Below are 22,850 nucleotides of genomic sequence, written 5' to 3'. Positions count from 1 at the left end.
GCTGCCAACAGGAACAGCTCCCTGCCCTCCTCTTAAGTGGGTGTGTGTGTTATGTGCCGTCAAGTCGCTTCTGACTCATGGTGACCCTATGAATCAATGTCCTCCAAAATGTCCTATCCTTAACCGCCTTGCTCAGATCTTGCAGAGTGAGGGTCGTGGCTTCCTTCATTGAGTCAATCCATCTCTTGTTGGGTTTTCCTCTTTTCCTGCTGCCCTCAACTTTTCCTAGCATGACTGTCTTTTCCAGTGACTCTTGGCGTCTCATGACGTGACCAAAATACGACAGCCTCAGTTTAGTCATTTTAGCCTCCAGGGTCAGTTCAGGCTTGATTTGATCTATAACCCACTGATTTGTTTTTTTGGCAGTCCACGGTATCCGTAACACTCTCCTCCAACACCACATGTCTAAGTGACAGCCCTTCAAATACTGAAAAAGAGCAATCATATCGTCGTCCCCCAACCCCAACCTCTTCTTCTTCAGGCTAGACATTCCCAACTCCTTCAGCCTTTCCTCGTAGGACACAGACATAGAGCCATCTGCAAACTGCACCTCCCCACCCCCATTCAGTAGTCCAGTCTGGCTATTGCTATGGTGTGCTTCAAGGGAAGAGGCCATGGTTCAGGGAGAGGGAGGCTACCATAAATTTAGTTACAGGTAGGCATGGCAACCAGTGAGAGGGCTGTGTGTGGCGGGGGGCACATAATCGCCGGAGAATTAAAAAAAAAATACAGCTGTACTTATCGGAATTGATACAGGAAATGACAAGCACAGCTCTAGGAATCACTGCAAACTCTACAGTAAAACAAGGGAGTTTCTGGAGATTCCTAGAACTACCCTTTGCCACTTCCTGCAACAACTTCAGGAAGTACACAAGGCTGCTTTTTTGTTCTTAATCTTTCTCTTGCTGCTGCTCGGAGCAGTGGCAGGCAATGGGACCTGCAGATGGGGAATCCCTTGCCTTCACAGAACTAGTTACAGGGTCGGGATTGAGGCCTGTGACCCTGCAGAGCTCCTGGAGTCCAAAGGACTGGGATAGAGAGACCCACGGGGGGGCTAGATTGATTCCTCCTAAGCCAGGGCACTCTTTTTTTAATTAACAGAGATGACAAACTCTGAAGGTAACCATTTCTTTTTTACTCTGACGCCTCAAGGGGAGGGGCTGTGGCTCAGTGGTAGAACATCTGCTTGGCATGCAGAAGGTCCCAGGTTCAATCCCCGGCATTTCCAGTTAAAGGGACTAGGCAAGTAGGTGATGTGAAAGACCTCAGCCTGAGACCCTGGAGAGCCGCTGCCAGTCGGAGTAGACAATACTGATCTCGATGGCCCAATACTGTGATGGACTATAAGGCAGCTTCAAGTTCTGTAATTTTCAAGCAGTGATTCTTTTGCAGATGATACAGGTTGCTCTATTAGCTGCCTTGAGCCCAACCTTGGTTGGGAAAGGTGGGGTTGAAATCTAATAAATAATATTTATTAGAAGCATTTCATGTGTCACTGAACGTGTGCTATTTTACATTGTGATGAAGACTGTCTACCCCATATTTCTATACCTTCTAAGGTAAACAGCCCTAAACGGACAACATACATATTTGGCAATATTGTTAACAAATGTTCATGCTGAAGGCATAACTTCTCGCCTGTTAGAAAAACTTGCTCAGCTGTAGGCTAATCCGCTCCCCGAGTTTACATTTTTAAATATATAATGCCTGTTTATACGGGTCAGACTCCACCTCCCCACCAGTCCATCAAGTCTCCAGAAGTATGTACTGGCACGGCATTTCAGTGGTCTCATGTAAATGCTGCTCCTACTTGTTACCTTTTTTAGGAGAAGACCCTGGGAACGGAGCCTAGGAACTCTGGCACGCTCCGCGCCTGAGCGGAGAAGGACCCTCCATGGGTAGCTTCCTTCCCCTTGGTCCCGCCCAGTTTCACAGCATTACGAAACAACCGTTTCTTGGGTGATTCTTTCCAAACCACCCTACTAGCAACGACAAAAAGCCTTCTCGGCAATCGCTGCGGGGATTCAGCTCCCAGATCCATGGAATTTTCCACATTCAGATAATAGATCTACTGATAGAGGTCTATAAAATTATGCAAGGTATGGGGAGAGTGGACAGCGAGGAGCTTTTCTCCCTCTCTCATAATAGCAGAATTGGCTGAAGCTGGAGGGTGAGAGATTCAAAACTGATAAACGGAAGTCTTTCTTCACACAACACATAGTTAAATGGTGGAACTCCCTGCCCCAGGATGTGGCGAATGGCTGTCAACTTGGAAGGCTTGAAGAGGAGAGTGGACATGTTCATGGAGAGGGCTATTCATGGCTACTAGTCAAAATGGATACTAGTCACGATGCATACCTATTCTCTCCAGTAACAGAGGAGCAGGCCTATTATATGAGGTGCTTTGGAACACAGGCAGGAGGATGCTGCAGTCGTCTTGTTTGTGGGCTTCCTAGAGGCCCCTGGTTGGCCGCTGTGTGAACAGACTGCTGGACTTGATGGGCCTTGGTCTGATCCAGCAGGGCTTTTCTTATGTTCTTATGAATTTAGTGAGAGCGGTCCCCTGGATCCATGAGATTTTGCAAGAGTTCTGCTCCTCTGTATATCAAATGAGGCAATGCGTAGCAAGGGTCCGTGCCCAGATTATCTACCGTTTCTGTGTTCTAGGGAAGAGTTCAATATGTGTTTATCCTACTGGGGTTTTTCATGAAGACAAGCTCCTCCTACAGGGATCCCTTACAGTCCCACAAGACCTTCTACTCACAGACCCTCAACATAGAAGAAGAGTTGGTTTTTATTTTTTATTTTATTTATTTTTTGAAAATTTTATTGGTTTTTATAATATAAATTTTCCATGTTAACAAACAACAATATATGTAGTATTCAAAACTAAATCATAGATAATGTTGTTATAATTGTTTAAGTGCTAAATAAAAATAAAGGAAAATTTATTGACTTCCCCATCACCTCCGTCCGCCTCTTAATAAAGTATTCTATCCCATCGTAATATAGTCTGATCTTACTTATTCTTATATCTCAATTAGATTTCAATCACATTATACTATCAATATAATTGATTACGTTTCTTTATGTTAACAATGTCATCTAGATCAGATTAAAAGGTACTTTTCCATTTTCCCCAGTCCTAGTTCATATTCACAATATTTCATCCAAGCCTCCCATTCCTCCAGAAGAAGAGTTGGTTTTTACACCCCAGTTTTCTTTACCTTTAAAGAGTCTCAAACCAGCTTACAATCACCTTGCCTTCCTCTCCCCATAAGAGGTGGGGCCAAGAGAGTTTGGAGAGAGCTGTGACTGGCCCAAGGTCACTCTGCTGGCTTCATGTGGCAGGAGTGGGGAAACCAACCTGGTTCATCAGATTAGCCTCCGCCGGTCATGTGGAGGAGTGGGGAATCAAACCCGGTTCACCAGATTAGCCTCCGCCGCTCATGCGTAGGAGTGGGGAATCAAACCCAGTTCACCAGATTAGAGTCCACTGCACTTAACCACTACACCACAGTGGCTCAGCAGATTTGTTTTTATTGACCAAAATCCAGAGCAGGTTATGCATCTTAAAGTCTAAGCTCCTTGTCAAGCTGCCAGTGGGTCATGAATGGGGGGCTCTAAAGTCCACGAAAGAAGTCACATGATGCAAAATCATTTCCAAATACTGAGGGCTCACCCCCACCCCCACTGCCCAGCAGTAGAACAGTTTAGGACTTAGTAAACAGACCTGGGATACGCTTATAATCAATCTGACACTCTATATAAACCTGCTCCGGAATGAGCCTGGAGATTCTCAGAGATATAAATGGCGATGAGATGAGAAGAAGATGAAGAAGAGCTGGTTTTTATATGCAGACTTTCTCTATCACTTAAGGCACAATCAAACCAGCTTACAATCACCTTCCCTTCCCCACAAGAGACACCCTGTGAGGTAGGTGGGGCTGAGAGAGTGTGACTAGCCCAATGTCACTCAGCTGGCCTCATGTGTAGGAGTGGGGAAACAAATCCAATTCACCAGATTAGTCTCCGCCGCTCTTGTGGAGGGGTGGGGAATCAAACCCGGTTCTCCAGATCAGACTCCACTACTCCAAACCACTCTTAGCCACTACACCACGCTTCCAAGCCATAGGAAGTCCAAGAGAAGACTGGAAGGAAATGAAGGATCTGCCCAGGAGGCAGAACTGGTCTCAGCCATTAGACGCTTTGGAGGGCCCCTAACTGTCTGCAGGTGGAGAGAAAGGGGAGGGGAAGTCACCTACCCACATGACCCCAAAAGGCACCTTACCATTAGGTACGTTAGGGCCCAGGAGGGGGGGGAGTGGAAAAATTTGAAAGAACATTTCTTCGTCCCCACCCCCAGATTTTTTTTCATGGAAAAATTGGAAATTTGGTGTTCTGAATAAATATTCCCATGAAACATTAGATTCGATGCCAGCAGCACCTCAGAGACCAACATAGGATTGTCACGTCCCTCTTCGCCACCGGCGGGAGGTTTTTGGGGCAGAGCCTGAGGAGGGTGGGGTTAGGGAAGGGGAGTCCAATGGACATAAGAGTCCAATGGACAAAGGGGCCATTTTCTCCAGGGGAACTGATCTCTGTCGGCTGAAAATCAGTTGTAATAGCAGGAGATTATCAGCTAGTACCTAGACCAACAACATTTTCAGGGTATGAGCTTCTGAGAGATACCTTCTTCTGATGAAGGGTATCTGACGAAGGGAGTTTTGATTCTCGAAAGCTCATACCCCAAAAAATCTGGTTGGTCTCTAAGCTGCTGCAGGACTTGAATCCAGTTCTTCCACTGCAGACCAATGCAGCGACCCTTTGAAACTATGAAAAAAGAGGAACAGCTTTAAGACGAGAGATTCACTGAAAATGTGTAGCGTAAAGATTTTTAGGCATGACCATTTACTGTATTAGATAATGATAATTCCTGCGTGTAGAAGGAGATAACATATTTTCAAAGGTCTCGTTGTTTAAATGTGATTCGTTATGTCCACTGTTAGCATAGTATATGAACGATCATAATATGCTACTGTAGAGTCTGGTATTTTCATTTTTCATTTTTAAAATTTTATTTCTTTTTACAAGCAAACAAACATAAAAAAAACATTCAAACACTGAGTCTGGTATTGTCAGAGTTATAAAGTCTGACTTGACATTCATATATGCTGTTAAGTCCTATTGCAACTGTATGAACCTGTTCAAATAACTCTTGTTTACAACATTGATGTTTGCTATTTTCAACTTTTATTTCTTCCTACCTCTCAGAAAGTAAAAATTAAGGTGCATATGCTAAGATACAGCAGGGTGCGGCAGTTGGCAGCTTTCTCATTCAAGTGCTGGATATATTCACAACTTTGGCATTTATCCATCTACATTCCTAAAATATGCCAGATAGTAGAGTTGTATATGCTAGGATATGAATTATGCATTTTACGTCCTTAAAACAGTAAACTTACATGCCTGAAATATATTTGATGAAGGAACTACAGTACATATTTTATTTCCCCTGAATATTTCAGTGTTTCCATGAACTTTCTACACCTTTAAAATTTCTAGAAAGTTTACATTTCCACCTGGAACTCCTCAAGTTGGCACAGAGTATTCTAAGGCTCTCTCTACAAGTGCTGGGCAAGAACACATCAAAAATAAGGTGTTATTTCAAGCATGTTTGGACCCAATCCAGAGAAACCGAAGACGGCAGGGACAGCTCTCAGAGGGCGTGGGGCCATTTATGCAATTTGGTCCCAGGAACTTCCAAGCTCTGGAGCCTGCCATGAAGATCCCTTCACTGCATTTCAAGCTTGCTTCTCTGTTTATGACAGTTTTACGCTGCTGAGTTTTGAAGAAATACATCGTGTTGCTTTTATTGCTGAGATGCTGAATTTCACTGAGTTGTTTTTAAGGTGTTTTATGGACGGTATTGTTTTTAGCTTTGTGCCTGTTGCTGTCATTTTGTTAGCTGACACGAGCAGGTATCCGGGGAGGCGGAGGATAAAGGACCTAACAAGATAAATAAGAAATACGACAGGGTCTTAAAGACCCACCAAGAATGCCCTCTTTACTGTACAGTCCCTGCACCCAGATTGAGAAGCAGGGGTACCCGGACCAGCTTTCTTGGGTGGCTCTCCTACACCTGTGGAATTCCCTTTCCCTTAGAAACACAGAAACTCTACCCTTCTCAGCCTCTACAAATCAGCCATCAACATCTAGGCAGAAGCCCTGCAAGGGCTTTCCTGGTTGGGATGCCATTTCTCAGCCAGTGTTAAAGGTGCACAAAAGGACCGTAAGAATCCTTCCAGGAATCTGCGGGGCCTTCCCCTTCCCAACTCCACCCATGAGCACACAGGTGCAGAGCCTGAATAGTTAAATTGTGGAACTCCCTGCCCCAGGATGTGGTGATGGCTGCCAACTTGGAAGGCTTGAAGAGGGGAGGGGACATGTTCTCGCAGGAGAGGGCTACCCATGGCTACTAGTCAAAATGGATGCTAGTCATGATGCATACCTCTATTCTCTCCAGGATCAGAGGACCACGCTTATTATCTTAGGTGCCATGGAACACAGGCAGGACAATGTTGCTGCAGTTGTCTTGTTTGTGGGCTTCCTAGAGGCACCTGGTTGGCCACTGTGTGAACAGACTGCTGGACTTGATGGGCCTTGGTATGATCCAGCAGGGCCTTTCTTGTGTTTTTATGTTCTTAAACATTTGGCTCCAGGCATTACGCACACATTTCGAAGTTTCTCTCTCGGCTCATGAGGACTAGCAACATCCCAGTTTTTGAACAGAAAGCAGGAGTTACCTAACTCCGTGCTCTCTACCAGGCTGTCTCTCTGTGATGCCTTAAAGCACCAACTCTCCCTCCATGGCTCAGGAGCCTCAAGAGGCTCATTTGACATTTATTTTTGCTTTATTTTATTAAAACATTTATATCCCGCCTTTCCTCTTGGTTCAAGGTGGCTTACAATAAAAGTTTAAAATATTTCCAGCTAACCCTCCCCAATAGCAACCCCTAAATCTCTCCCCCCTTAAAAGATGCCTTGACATTCAAACCTCCTCAAAAGCCCTGGCAAGCAGGAAGGCCTTGAAGAGCCTTGAAGATCTCCAAGGAGGGGGCCCTCCTCACCTCTTCAGGGAGCCCGTTCCACAGAGTTGGGGCCACGACAGAAAAGGCCCAGGCTCTAATCGATGCCAGACGGCCAACCCAAAGCGTTGGGATAGCCAACAGACAGCTGCCTGACGACCATGGTCGGTGCACAGGGCCATATGGAAGGAGACCTGCCACTCCTGGCCCTTCTGAGCACCATTCCCCAATGTGGCACCTGCCCCAAGTTTCAGGATAGTAGGCAAGGCCTTTGCCCAGTGGGGCTTCTGGCTGGCAGGCGGTCCCCACCTTGGGAAAGCTGCTGCTGGAGGAACAGATAAGCTCTGAGCCTCCCTGTGGTTCAGGCCTCAAGCGAAAGCCAGATGTGGCTCTTTGGGAGGATGGTAACGGTGGCCCTCTGCGAGCTGCAGAGCAAGCGCCCCTGCCTTAAAACCTTGCTTATCCCTTCAGCTACGCTCTGCCCAGTTGCATTTCAATGTCTCTGCAGCGCCCAAACTCTGCTTGGTAGAGAAGCATCTCTGGATCTGTCAGATGTTAGGCGGAAGTGATGCATGCGCTTTCCCAAAAAAGCAAATCCACATGAGTGAACAAAAAAAAGGGACACGGACGCTTTTGAAATGCCTCTCGCAGCGCACACTGATGAATCAGGGAGTGTGAGATAGGGCCAGGCTCATTCACGCTCGCTGGGCAAGCAGCAAGCGCCAAGCGTGACTCATCAGAGCTTCTTTAAGGCTTTTGTCCCCCTGCCTGTTAGTCACACAAAAAACCTCTTTCCTTTCCCAGAAATAAGATGCTTTCAAGCTATTCTCTCATTGACCTCCCTGCGCCTTTCCTTAAATACCAGCTGCGCGGGCTGCCAGAGATCATGAGTGACAAACCTAAAGATGCCGTCGAACAGCGAGATTCGAGTCCAGCAGCACCATGGAGACCGGCAAGATTTTAGGGGTATGAGCTTTCGAGAATATCTGACAGAGGGAGCTTGGACTCTTGAAAGCTCATACCCCGAAAGCCTTGTTGGTTTTTAAGGCACTCCTGGACTCGAATCTAGGTCTTTTACTGCAAACAAACACGGCTACCCTCTGAAACTAAAGAAGCAGTTTAATTGGTTGCTGCATGCGATCCCACCCGTTCTTGCACTAATTGGAACGGCAATAATTGTCCATAAGAACATAAGAAAGGCCATGCTGGATCAAACCAAGGTCCATAAAATCCAGCTATCTGTTCACACAGAGGCCAACCAGCTGCCTCTAGGAAGCCCACAAACAAGACGACTGCAGCAGCACCATCCTGCCTGTGCTCCACAGCACCTCATATAACAGGCCTGCTTCTCTGATACTGAAGAGAATAGGTATGCATCATGACTAGTATCCATTTTGACTAATAGCCATGAATACCCCTTTCCTCCATGAACATATCCACTCCCCTCTTCAAGCCTTCCAAGTTGGCAGCCATCACCACATCCTGGGGCAGGGAGTTCTGCAAGTTTAACTATGTGTTGTGTGAAGAAAGACTTCCGTTTATCAGTTTTGAATCTCTCACCCTCCAGCTTCAGCAGATGACCCCACGTTCTGGCATTATGAGAGAGGGAGAAAAGCTTCTCCCTGCCCACTCTCTCCATACCATGCACCTCCATCATGTCTCCCCTTAACCGCCTTCTTTCCAAGCTAAACAGCTCTAAGCGTTTTAACCGCTCCTCATAGGGCCGTTGCTCTAGTCCCGATCCTTTTGGTTGCTCTTTTCTGCACCTTCTCAAGCACTGTAATATCCTTTTTCTACTGCAGACTGTTTTCTATCGTTCTACTGCAGACCAACACAGCTACCCTCTGAAACTGAAGAGGCAGTTTAATTGGTCGCTGCATGCGATCCCACCCGTTCTTGCACCAATCGGAGCGGCAATAATTGTCCGATCCCACCAGAATGCCTTGAACTGGGAAGTTTGTCCTAAAATGCAATAGAAGACTCCAAAATGGCAACCAGATTTTTTTTTTGGGGGGGGGGGGGAGTTGACCGTTCATCAAAGTCTAGCAACGAGCGCCGTTTTTCCTGTTCTTTGCTCTCACCGGCTTTCACTAGTCTTTGCCCTCACTGCCATTTAATCTGATTGGCTGTGGCAACTCTATGTGTCTTGGTAATAGTGACAAAATGACATCCATTGTCACAGAATCAGGTTAAAAGGTAGCCATGAGCAAAGGAAGCAGAGGGACACTTTTGATGGGCCTTGGTCTGATCCAGCATGGCCTTTATTATGCTGTTATGTTTTTAAACTTGGCTCCAGGCATTTGGCTCCAAATTAAATCAAAAGAGTTTCCGTCTAGACATTAGGAAGAATTTCCTAACAGTTAGAGCGGTTCCTCAGTGGAACAGGCTTCCTCGGGAGGTGCTGAGCTCTCCTTCCCTGGAGGTTCTTAAGCAAAGGCTAGATGGTCATCTGTCAGCAATGCTGATTCTATGACCTTGAGCAGATGATGAGAGGGAGGGCATCTTGGCCATCTTCTGGGCATGGAGTAGGGGTCACTGGGTGTGTGTGGGGGGTAGTTGTGAATTTCCTGCCTTGTGCAGGGGGTTGGACTAGATGACCCTTGTGGTCCCTTCCAACTCTATGATTCTATGACACTAAGGGCAAAGAAACAAGAAAATACCATAAGGACCTCCTCCTCTTCGTGCATGAACCTACCCGTGCACTCCAGTCATCTTCGGAGTCCCTGCTTCGGTTACCCCCGCGGTCTGAGGCTTATGGGTGGTGATTCGAGAAAGGCCCCTTCTCTGTCATCACACCAAAAACCTTTGGAACTCCCTCCCTGGGGAGATTCGTCTGCCTCCCTCTATCCGTGTCTTCCACCAGCAGCAAAAACGTTTGCGTTTTGTTTGGTGTACTCCAAATAACAGCTACTGGCCCTCTTTCCTGGTTCTGGTGTTGTTTGTTTATGCATTTTTATTGAATCGCTTTATAATAGGCTGGGGAGAGCGGGGTAGAAATTTGATAAAATAAATAAATATTAAATGTACTTTTAATTATTTAAATGTTTTAATGTGGGTTTTTTTGTAATGTTCTCCGCCTTGGGGACCCTGATTGGGTGGAAAGGAGGCATTAAAAATATTTTAAACACCAATAAATAAACAGAAATGGCGCCCAGCACCGACCGAACAAAAAAAACCCCAAAAGGCGTCCAAACTTGACTCTCCAGCAAGAAATAAAAATGGCGCCGAGCAATGACAGAACAACAAATCATCAAATGGCATCAGAACTTGAATTTCCAGCAAGGTGTTCATTTGGTCATTGATTCAACCGCATCAGACATGGTAATTTTGAGATCTTAATTATGGAATATTCCATGTGGTCCTAATAAGAATAAAAACTGAAAAGCATTGAGTTGAATCCTGTGGGCCCATTCCACTGGCAGAAGGGGTTTCCAGGAGTGGAAGGAACTGTCCCCTGACACAAAAAAGCCCTTGTGATCATCTTGCATTAGAGGCAGGCTCCCTATGCCAAGGAAAAATGCCTCAGAATCCAACCCATCTCAGTTATTATTTCCAACTGGGGAGGGACCATGGGTCAGTGGTAGAGCATCTGCTTGGCATGCAGAAGGTCCCAGGTTCCATCCCCGGCATCTCCAGTTAAAGGGACTAGGCACGGAGGTGATTTAAAAGACCTCTGCCTGAGACCCCGGAGAGCCGCTGCCGGTCTGAGTAGACAATACTGACTTTGATGGACCAGGGGGCTGATTCAGCATAAGGCAGCTTCATGTGTTCATGTGATTTGGGGGAGGGGCTGTGGCTCAGTGGCAGAGCATCTACTTGGCGTGCAGAAGGTCCCAGGTTCAATTCATGACATCTCCAGTTAAAGAGACTAGACAAGTAGGTGATGTGAAAGACCTCTACTTAGGACTCTGGAGATCTGCTGCTGGTCTGAGTAGACAATAATGCCTTTGATGGACCAAGGGTCTAATTCAGTGTAAGGTAGCTTTGTGTGTTCAATTCTACCCCAAAGACATTATTTGCTTCCACTGGGGACAATTCCAGAGCACTGTACTGTGTGTGTGTGTGTGAAGTGCTGTCAAGTCACTTTCGACTCATGGCGACCCTATGAATCAATGTCCTCCAAAATGTCCTATCTTTGACAGCCTTGCTCAGATCTTGCAAATTGAGGGTCATGGCTTCCTTTATAGAGTCAATCCATCTCTTGTTGGGTCTTCCTCTTTTCCTGTTGCCCTCAACTTTTCCTAGCATGACTGTCTTTTCCAGTGACTCTTGTCTTCTCATAATGTGACCAAAATAGGATAGCCTCAGTTTAGCCATTTTAGCTTCTAAGGTCAGTTCAGGCCTGATTTGATCTATAACCCAATGATTTGTTTTTTTGGCAGTCCACGGTGTCCGTAACACTCTCCTCCAACAGCACATTTCAAAGGAATCTACTTTCTTCCTATCAGCTTTCTTCAATGTCCAGCTTTCACACAGATACATAATAATAGGGAATACAATGGCATGAATTAACTTAATCTTGGTGGCCAGTGACACATCCTTACACTTCAGAATCTTTTCTAGCTCCTTCATGGCTGCCCTTCCCAATCCCAACACTGTACTACAGAGAGCTGAAAACCCCACCTTGCTGTTTCACATGCCTTACCTGAGACGGATGCAGGTAGGGCTCAGGTGAAGCCAGGTTGGTCTGTACGGACACACTCTTCTCCAGGAGGATTTGAGGGAAGCCCAGCTTCTCAAAGGTGTTGCGCTTCCAGTGCTTGTTCTCCTGCTGGGCCAGGGCCTCGTCCTCGCTGAAGGCACGCACTACCGGGCCCGGCATGGGTAGGGGCACGGCCCCGTCGCTCTCATAGCCCGAGCCGTCCTTCTGAGAGTCCCAGCTGCTCCGCTGCTTCATATGGTAGTGAGCCTGCTGAGCCTCCCACGCCAGCCGGGCCTGAGCCAAGAAGGGCTCCGGGAAGCCCCTCATCGACTCGGCCTCCACTGACCGACTCTCCGTGCGGTTCATCTGGGACCGGTTGCAACTGGACGGTGGCCTCTCCTCCGGCGGCCCGTCCTCCCGCTCCCCTGAGCCGTCGGTGGAGGAGGCGTTGGGGTCGTACGAGAGAGAGGGCTTCCTGCTTTTCCGCTTGCGGGTGCCGGGGGAGTAGCCCGTGGACGACAGGGTGTTCTGCTGGCTGGACCACGACATGGAGTCTTCCCCCTGGGAGGTCTGACTGATCGGGGGGCTGTGCCGGAAGTCGGCCCCTTCCATGCTGCTGTAGTCCCCGGATTTGACCTCCAAACGTTGGTCCCTCATCAGACAGGGGCTGTGCTGCAAGGAGTAGGAGCCGCCAATAGGGTTGGGAGAATATTTGTGCCGGAGGCCAGTCTTCATCTTGGGGCTGGAGCCCGACTGCTCGACGTAGACCAGCTGCCTGACGTACTCCTTACCGGCGGGGCTGTACTCCAGGCTCATGAAACGATCAGGACCCTTCTGCTTGGTCAACACCAGCTGCTGGTAAGGGGAGTTGGAGCCCTGCTTGGGGGACTGCAGGAAAGGATGGGGCTTGCGGACGGGTGACTTCTGCGGGGAACCAGCTTTGTAGCTGCCACTGGCTTCGAACTGCATGTCCACGGGGGGCTCGTCGTAGATGGGGGCCTGGTACTCCATGGGAGGTTCCTCGTACAAGGGCGGCTCGTAGGCATAGCGCGGGGAGGAGGGCTGGGACTCGCTGGAGTGCTTCCGGTGCTGGGCCTGGAGCGGGGAACAGAACGAGTCCCCTCGCCCCAGCAGAGGGGAACAGCTACCCATGTGCTCGGCCCGTTTTAGGAAGGGGGACTGCTTCCTCTCGGGGAAGAAGACGGAGTTGTCCGAATCAGGGGCAAAGGTTTGGAGGTTGGGGGAGGGCTGGCCCCCCGAGGGCCTGCGCGACCGCGTCCCCTGCTGGTTGTCGGGTATGTAGCCATTGCCTTGGTGCATGAGGAAGCTGGGCTCGCGGTCCGTCACTTTGATCAGCATCCGCTCCTTGGTGCCCGTGTTCCACCTGAGAGACGATGCCCTGAGCGGGAGAGAGAGAACACAAGGAGGCTGTCAGAAACAAGGATGGCGAGAAACCCACCTTCTTGCCAACACTGCAACTTTCCTATAAGTTTATAGAAGGGAAGTTTTTGTTATTATATAAAGATGCTAAGTAGTTTATTAATTGTAACCCCATTACAGTGGGAAGCAGTGATATGTTTTTTCATTTAAGAATATTATTCTTGAGCAATTAATTCTTTGCTAAATACTATAACAGATGATACAGTAGTTGATATAATTCAAAGTACTAATAATGGGGAGCCAGTGTGGCGTAGTGGTTAAGAGCGGTGGTTTGGAGTGGTGGACTCTGATCAGGAGAACCGGGTTTGATTCCCCACTCCTCCACATGAGCGGCAGAGGCTAATCTGGCGAACTGGGTTGGTTTCCCCACTCCTCCACATGAAGCCAGCTGGGTGACCTTGGACTCTTAAATGCTCAGTTGTCCGGTGTTGGTGGATTTCCAGTGGACTGCATCAGTGAAACACAACTTGGCCTTTCTGTAACCTTGAAGCTGAAGCTCACTGAGCTTTCTAACAAACCAAAATTCCTCATTTGAAGTCTTAACCTTATTTAAATGTTACATGGCTTCAGAGAAGCTGTTGTCTGTAGTGGTCCCTGAATGTTTTAGGAATGTTGGATTTTAATGGGATTTATGACTTTGGTGCTGATCTTCAATTTGGTTCTAACAAACAAGTTTTATTAAGAGCTCTCTCAGCCTCACCCACCTCACAGAGTGTCTGTTGTGGGGAGAGGAAGGGAAGGTGATGGTAAGCCGGTTTGAGTCTCCCTTAAGTAGCAGAGAAAGTCGGCATATAAAAACCAACTCTTCTTCTTCCGAGGTTTGAGGGGGATATAACTACAAAATGTAGTACTTACGCTCATAGGGATGTAAATGAAGATTTTGTTTTAGATATATTTTAGATAAGGAGCCACGCTTATGAATATGGAGTGTAAGTTGTAAAGTTGTGTGTTGTTATGTTTGTTGTGTTTGTAATAATAATAATAAAAAATTTAAAAAACTGCAACTTTCCTATAGGGCTAGACACTGTTTATGTGTGTGTGTGTTATGTGCTATTAAGTCGCTTCCGACTCACGGCAACACTATGAATCAATGCCCTCCAAAACGTCCTATCATTAACAGCCTTGCTCAGGTCTTGCAGACTGAGGGCCGTGGCTTCCTTTATAGAGTCAATCTATCTCATAGTGGGCCTTTCTCTTTTCATGCTGCCTTCAACTTTTCCCAGCATTGTTGTCCTTTCCAGTGAGTCTTGGGTACTCACTGCAAATAGGGACACCATCCCTATTGAGAGAGACCACCTACCTGATCCTTGTTAAACTGGAGATAACCAGGGATGGAACCTGGGACCTTCTGCAAGCCAAGCAGATGCTCTACCACTGAGCCACAGCCCCTCTCACAGGTTCACAGGATTAAGTCCAGGCTTATAAGAACATGGTCTTGCTGGACTGGGCCAAGAAGGCCCTACTACTCTTAACTGGCAATGCCTCTCTAGGACCTCAGGCAGACAGAGAGCCAGCATGGTGTAGTGGTTAAGGGTGGGGGACTCTAATCTGGAGAACCACGTTCGATTCCCCACTCCTCCACATGAAGCCTGCTGGGTAAACCTGGGCCAGTCACTGTTCTCTCAGAACTCTCTCAGCCGCCCCACCTACCTCACAAGGTGCCTGTTGTGGGGAAGGGAAGGTGATTGTAAGCCTCTTTGAGACTCCTTAAAAGGTGCAAAAACCAGCTCTTCTTCTAGTCCCCCAGCCTATTTCTAACAGAGGCCAACCATCTATGCCAGAGCTGACCAATCCAGAGACTTCATATTGCCTGCCAATCTAGGAACTTGATGCTACCCTACCCTGAAGAGAGAGCTCACGTATGCTGCCAAGTGACTCACCAACTTCCTGGCATGCAAAGGTGAACCTGATTCTTTAAATTCTTCGGAAAGCAACCTGAAGGCGCATTCAGAGATTGCTAAAAGACCGATATCTGGAGATGGCAGAAGTTCTCAGCGGGGATGGGCGAGGCAAAGACTCAGTTGGGGGAACGAGAGGGGCCTCTTCACCCCGCAAGAAAATGACCTGCCCTGCATGAGAAGAGACCCATGTGCCTTGCTCACACACACTTGAAATTCACAACAACTAGCATGCGAATGGAACTACAGCTAAAAAAAAAAAAAAGGCCGGCAGCTGGAGTTGGTGCTCCGGCCTGCGGATCCCATTATCTCCCGCAATTACCATTCCAACGGCATCTCCTCCAGTCAAGCACTTCAACTCTAATTGGAATTTGCAGCAAAACTGAGGTTTGTCTCTCTGCTCCCAATTAATATTTCATGGGCAGGAATAATTATCCATCTCAGCATCGTCTTCGCTCTGCAATATTAACTCTTTTGGGATTGCGCAACTTGAGTTCTACGGCTGTGGTTCTCGAGCTTTGGTCCACCACTGTGCTTAAAGAAGAACCCTGGATCAGAGAATGCCCATCATATGAAGTGCTGTGGTACGCAGGCAGGATGGTGCTGCTGCAGTCGTCTTGTTTGTGGGCTTCCTAGAGGTTCCTGGTTGGCCACTGTGTGAACAGACTGCTGGACTTGATGGCCCTTGGTCTGATCCAGCATGGCCTTTCTTATGTTCTTTACTAGTCATAATGCATACCTATTATCTCTACTATCAGAGGAGCATGCCTATTCTATTAGGTGCTGTGGAACACAGGCAGGAGAATCCTGCTGCAGTCGTCGTCTTTGTGGGCTTCCTAGAGGCTCCTGGTTAGCCCCTGTGTGAACAGACTGCTGGACTTGATGGGCCTGGGTCTGATCCAGCAGGGCTTCTCTTACATTCTTATGTGGTGATGGCTGCCAACTTGGAAGGCTTTAAGAGGGGAGTGGACATGTTCATGGAGGAGAGGACTATCCATGGTTACTAGTCCAAATGGCTACTAGTCACGATGCATACCTATTCTCTCCAGGATCAGAGGAGCATGGCTAATATATGAGGTGCTTTGGAACACAGGCAGGAGAATGCTGCTGCAGTCGTCTTGTTTGTGGACTTCCTAGTAGAGGCAGCTGGTTGGCTGCTGTGTGAACAGACTGCTGGACTTAATGGGACTTAGTCTGATCCAGCAGGGCCTTTCTTATGTTCTTAACCCCCGCACATTTACCAGGGGGATCCCACAGACTGCAGAGCCTGGTCCATTTTAACTGGAGATGCCAGGGACTGACCCATGTTCTGTATGCCAAGCAGATGCTCTACCACTAAGCCATGGTCCCTCCCATCTCCTGTTAAAGGATTTTATTTCACAAGACTGGGACAGAGCTGCTGAACCGCTCAGGACACATCCTGGCCTTGATGGACAATTGATATGACTCAATACATGGCAGCAGCCAGTTTTTCCATTCCTTTTTATTAATTTTTTTTTGTCCTCTCTAGTTCCCCTCTTTTTTATTACCCAGACAGATACGCTCAATGTGATGCCACCAGCCCTTTGGAAAACCTCCTTAGCTCCTCAAAATTAACAAAAGGGGAATAGTTCGCATTTGCCCAATAAATTCAGAACCCCACGGCCAATTTTAAGCATTTACGGGAGCCGGCTTTCGTGAGAGATCTGCACGGTTCAATGAGTGCTTGGACAGCAGCTATTCAAGACGCTCTGGGAACATCTTCAAAAACTGGGTTTGAGTCCATGACGTGCTGATTCTCTACTGGAACGCTCACTGTGTCTTTCACATGAACCGATCAACCCTTCCCAAATCCTCTGGAAATAACATAAATGTTCCCTTCCCTGGAAACTAGCTATAGCCAAGCCTAAGTGGGACAGTTCTTTTAAAGATTTGGGCTAAACAACTGCCAAATATTTTACAATCTACTTTAGAATATATGTAGTTTACAGGCCTTTGTTCATATTTTAATCAGATTTCTGTTTTAGTACTACTGATGGAGACAGGAGTCTTCAGTCTTTCAAGACCCGGGACACACCTTTAACCCATACCAGCAACATTGAACTGGCTTCTGATTTTTTTAAAAGTTAGCTGTCTGGGCACGGAGCTTCCATGCTCCCAGAAATGCTCAGCTGCCCCTGCGGAGTTTGCTCTGTTGCAGAATGAATATGCAAAAAACCCAAAACAAGCAGAGAGGGAACCCAAAGCAGCCGATGAGCCGTCAGGCAGCATCTCCCCGCGGCCGTTACTAGGAAGGATGTCCCTGTGGTTGTGACACGACGCGAAAAGCCACACTCTGTTCACAGCAAAGAAAGGACACGACAAAAGCTTTCTGAAAGCTGAGTAATTGTGCTAAGGGAGCCCAGAGAGCTCTAGGAGCCCAGAAGGCCTTGCGAACACCTGGATTAACCTCAAACCACCTGGTTTCAAGAAGAGGGAGGTCTGCAGAAGATACAGAAAGGGCATAAAGCTTACATTTATCCAAGCGGTATGCTGGAAGTGCAATACGTTAGATGGTTCTTACTACCATGTATTGGGGACTTGCTCAAAGCTACAGTCATACTGGAGAGCCATCCATCAAGAACTTCAAAAGACGTTTCAACAGAAATTCCCAGTAGACCCCAAGAGCATGTTGTTACGTATTACAGCACCAGAATTACCTTCGAAATGTAAAGATCTATTTAAATATGCTGTAACTGCCGCCAGAACAGTTCTAGCAAGGAAATGGAAGAAACAACCCTTTCCGGATATAGAAGAATGGAAGGAAAAACTGATGGAATATGCCATAATGGCAAAAATGACCTATATGATAAATACAAGTTTTTTTTTTTAAATTTTTTATTGATTTTTTCAATACAAAAAAAAAGAAAAAAGAAAAAAAAAAGACAGCATCTTCAGGTAAGCGGCGCTCAGCTTCAGTTCTCCAGCCAGAAAATGCACTACTCACCCCCCCTCACCCCCATTTGATAATGAGAAACTGAGATAAAGACCAGAAAAGGATTCGCATTTGAGAAAAACACTCTTTTGGCTAATCTGGGTATAAGTTGTGCAGGAAAACTTAATATAAAGAAAGTAGAAGCAGTTCCCACATACACTCGAAAATTTTCAAAACAGTTTCTTCACCCTTGATGCAAGTTTTCTGGATCACTCACCTTAAAAAGTAAAGGTCCCCTGTGCAAGCACGGGGTCATTCCTGACCCATGGGGTGACGTCATATCCCGACGTTTACTAGGCAGACTTCGTTTGTGGGGTGGTTTGCCAGTGCCTTCCCCAGTCATCTTCCCTTTACCCCCAGCAAGCTGGGCACTCATTTTACCGACCTCGGAAGGATGGAAGGCTGAGTCAACCTTGAGCTGGCTACCTGAAACCGACTTCTGTCAGGATCGAACTCAGGTCGTGAGCAGAGCTTTTGACTGCAGTACTGCAGCTTAACACTCTGCGCCACGGGGCTCACTCACCTTGGTTTACCTTTTTTTGTATATTTTTGACTGTAAAGTCTGTTTTAAAGTTACTGATATGTTTCACACCGTGTTTATTCCATTTTCTTCCACGGCTTTGGAAAAAAGTGGAGCAATTATTTTCTTAGTGTCAAAAATATTATATATTCTTGTCTCTTCATAATGTGATCAAAGTATGATAGCTTCAGTTTAGCCATTTTAGCTTCTAGAAAGAGGTCGAATTGATCTGTGCATGTGTGTTAAGTGCCGACACGTCACTTTTGACTCATGGTGACCCTATGTATCAATGTCTTCCAAAATGTCCTCTTTGACAGCCTTGCTCAGATCTTGCAAATTGAGGAATGTGGCTTCCTTTATTGAGTCAATCCATCTCTTGTTGGGTCTTCCTCTTGTCCTGCTGCCTTCAACTTTTCCTAGCATGACTGTCTTTTCCAGTGACTCTTGTCTTCTCATAATGTGACCAAAATACGACAGCCTCAGTTTAGCCATTTTAGCTTCTAGGACCAGTTCAGGCTTGGTTTGATTGAGAACCCACTGATTTGTTTTTTTGGCAGTCCACGGTGTCCGTAACACTCTCCTCCAACACCACATTTCAAAGGAGTCTACTTTCTTCCTGACAGCTTTATTCGCTGTCCAGTTTTTACACCCACACATAGTAATGGGGAATACTGTAATATGATTTATCTTGATCTTGGTTGCCAGAATATCTTGTCTGCATCGTTCTCTCCCCTTCAGGCCTACTGAATTTGCTCTGTAACCCTCGCCCTAGTGCGTTGATCACTCTCCTGTTTCATTGCACTGTTTTGCATTTTGTAATCTGCCTTGAGTCTTTGTGAGCGAGGCAGGCTACAGACAAACAAACAAAATGCTGCAGAATCTAACTCCCAACCTTTGGTAGATTTGTGCTGTCCTCTAGGGGGTGCACCCATACCAGAGGTCCAGAGTGACAAAGACACTGCCCTCTGCGTATGCAATACACAGGCGTACTGGGTTGGATCCCACCGACCTGTCCAGGGGCACTTCCTTTGGCACAAGGATTCTTGCCCAGTGTAAACAGTTCCGCTGTCAGAAAAGGAAGGCTCCTTGCGCCGAAGGAAAGCCCAGCCACCAGTGGAACAGTCCATGGGAACAGTTTCGGCTCAAAAAGGCATACAGTCTCTCCTCTCCTGGCTATTACAGGCCAGTCTACATGGGGGGTGGGAAAAGAGTGTCACTTCAGACCTTGCATAGGCAGGCCAGGAGTGTGTTCTCAAAGGGCAGCCCTCAACAGACCCAGCCTACTTCCGCCTGAGAATCGCAAGCCGCTATTTCACTATTCCTGCAGGGGAAAGCAGGGACAGCCAATGTGATGCAGCGACAAAAGAAAGCTAATGCGATCTTGGGGTGCATCAACAGAGACATAACATTCAAATCACAAGATGTCATAGTTCTGCTGTACCCTGCATTGGTCAGGCCGCACCTGGAGTTAGGGAGGCTTCACTTCAAAAGGGATGTGGGCAGAATGGAGCGGGTGCAGAGGAGAGCGACGAGGATGATCAGGGGCCTGGAGACCAAGAAGCCCTATGAGGAAAGGCTGAGGGAGCTGGGAATGCTCCTGGAGAGGAGGAGGCTGAGGGGGGGACAGGATTGCTCTCTCTTGCAGTATTTGAAGGGCTGTCACTTAGAGGAGGGCAGGGAGCTGTTCCTGTTGGCCGCAGAGGATAGGACTCGCAATAATGGGTTTAAACTGCAGGCAGAAAGGTACCGGCTGGTAATAGTTGTTTGAGAGTGGAATCAGCTACCTAGGGAGGTGGCGAGCTCCCCCTCACTGGCAGTCTTTAAGCAGAGGCTGGACAAACACTAGTCAGGGGGATGCTCTCAGCTGATCCTGCATTGAGCAGGGGATTGGACTAGATGACCTCTATGGCCCCTTCCAACTCTATGATTCTATTATTCTGTTCTATGATTCCTCTTGCATGGTGAGGCAGGGTGGCCAACTCCAGCTTGGGAAATTCCTGGAACTCTGGGACTGGAGCCTGGGGAGGGGAGTTTGGGAAAGGTGCCACAGAGCCCCCCTCCAAAGCTGCCATCTTCTCCAGGGAAGCTGATCTCTGTAGTCTGGGGACCAGGTGTACTTCCAGGAGAACTCCAGGCCCAACCTGGGGGACGGCAACCCTTCGGTGAGGGCAGGACTTTCCGGAAACAGAAGGAAAACCCAAAGAATACAGAGCTGCAAAACCAACAGTGCCAATCACAGTATTTGCATCGGATGCACCGGAACTGCAACAAATTCAATTTGCTGAAAATTTACATTAACAGCAGAGGAGGGAAGAACATTTGCTGGCAAGGCAGCAGCAGAAAAGCTGAAATAACTCTAAGATCAGCAAAGTGCAGGGAAAGCAGGAGGCGTTTCCTCAAATTAAGCACTTATTTGCAGGCAGCCAAAGTCACAGAATAAGCAAGTGCTGCACACGGGAGACGGTGGCACAGATTCCTCCGCCTGCCTTGGTTTCGCCTGTTCTATTAATCCAGCTATGGATACAGGAGGGCAGAGGAGAGGCGTCTCTGAGCTGCTCCGGAAGCAAAAGAGGTGGTTGGCTGGGATTCCATTCTTGTATGGTGTTCACACCAGTTCAAAAGGGACTAGGCAGGTAGGTGATGCGAAAGGCCTCTGCCTGAGACCCTGGAGAGCCACTGCCGGTCTGAGTAGACAATACTGACTTTGATGGACCGAGGGTCTGATTCAGTAGAAGGACAGCTTCATGCGTTCATGTGTTCAAAAGGGTGTGTGAAAGAGAGAGACCCTGACCTTGACACTACTTAATACAATCTTTTCACATCCTCTAGCTGCCACTCATTCAAGTGTTGCTTGCTTCACCAAACTTTGGTTCACAGTCAATTAATAGAAGAAGAAGAATTGGTTTTTATACCCCGCTTTTCTCTACCTTTAAGGAGTCTCAGAGCGGCTTACCATCACCTTCCCTTCCCCTCCTCAAAACAGACACCTTGTGAGGTAGGTGGAGCTGAGAGAGTTCTGAGAGAACTGTGACTGGCCCAAGGTCACCCAGCAGGCTTCATGTGGAGCATGGGGAATCGAACCCAGTTCTCCAGATTAAGAGTCCGCCGCTTTTAACCATTCAGGCGGAAAGTTGAGCGAGGATCTGTCTCATCTGACCAGTGTGCCAGTCTTTGTACAGGGCAATACAAACTGCAATACAAATCCCAAATCCTTTCACCAAACATCAACAGAACTGCAGCTCTCAGCTCTGGATTCACTACTAGTATTAGTGTATTTTTTTACTTGCCTCTTTCTAGTTGGAAATACTCAAAGGAGGAGAAGAAAAAATGCCAAGCCAGCCAATTTACTCCTGACATGCACTGGCTACAGGGAGAGATCAGAACGCTAAGAAATACGAATAGCGTTCGGCCAGAGCAATCCCAGATCACAAGTACGCCATTGACAAAGGCAAAATTTAATTGCTCCTTGTTGGAAAAATGCCTTTGCTTAATATTCAGTCTCTGAAAGCAATACTCAAAGAGGTCAGTTTTCAGTACAGTTTTGTGTTCCGTTGTGGGAACCACAATTTAAGAAGGATGTAGACAAGCTGTCCAGCGGAGGGCAACAAAGATGGTGAGGGGTCTGGAGACCAAGTCCTATGAGGAAAGGTTGAAGGAGCTGGGGATGTTTAGCCTGAAGAGGAGAAGACTGAGAGTCTTGGAGGCCTTTGACGGAAAAGAGGGAAGGCAAAGAAGGAGGAGGAGGAGAAGAAAAAGAGTTGGTTTTTATATGCCAACTTTCTCCACCACTTAAGGAAGAATCAAGCCGACTTACAACCACCTTCCCTTTCCCTTCCCACAACAGACACCCTGTGAGGTAGGTGGGGCTGAGAGAGCTCTAAGAGAGCCCCAGGTCACCCAGCTGGCTTCATGTGGAGGAGTGGGGAAACCAACCCGGTTCACCAGATCAGAATCCACCACTCCAAACCACCGCTCTTAACCACTACACCATGCTGGCTTCCCAGATCTCAGATGTCCAACGGGTGTTTTGTTTGAGGGTCAATCAGCAACGTGGTCTTAATGAAGACAAACAGATCTGACTTATTGGTTCTCGTAGGTTATCCGGGCTGTGTAACCGTGGTCTTGGTATTTTCTTTCCTGACGTTTCGCCAGCAGCTGTGGCAGGCATCTTCAGAGGAGTAACACTGAAGGACAGTGTCTCTCAGTGTCAAGTGTGTAGGAAGAGATCTGACCTAGTTTGGCAATTTTGCTGCCTGGGTTTGGGGAGCCTGGGATTTGCACATCACGAGCCAAAAATCCACATCGTAGG

At 47.4% G+C, this 22,850-nt stretch overlaps 1 protein-coding gene across 3 annotated transcripts in view; it reads right to left on the bottom strand.

Annotated features, from left to right (window-relative positions):
• ARHGAP39 (Rho GTPase activating protein 39) overlaps positions 1–22,850 on the bottom strand; it is a 170,343-nt gene that overhangs the window by 31,986 nt on the left and 115,507 nt on the right. For all 3 annotated transcript variants that reach the window (XM_056854558.1, XM_056854560.1, XM_056854559.1), the window contains exon 4: positions 11,734–13,129. In XM_056854558.1, the coding sequence (XP_056710536.1) occupies positions 11,734–13,129 (1,396 nt within the window). The remainder of the gene's footprint in view (positions 1–11,733; positions 13,130–22,850) is intronic.

The sequence above is a fragment of the Euleptes europaea genome, chromosome 8, assembly GCF_029931775.1.
Source record: "Euleptes europaea isolate rEulEur1 chromosome 8, rEulEur1.hap1, whole genome shotgun sequence".
Taxonomy (NCBI): domain Eukaryota; kingdom Metazoa; phylum Chordata; class Lepidosauria; order Squamata; family Sphaerodactylidae; genus Euleptes; species Euleptes europaea.
Note: the sequence above shows the minus strand (reverse complement) of the source record. Positions and strands in the feature narration are given on the sequence as shown.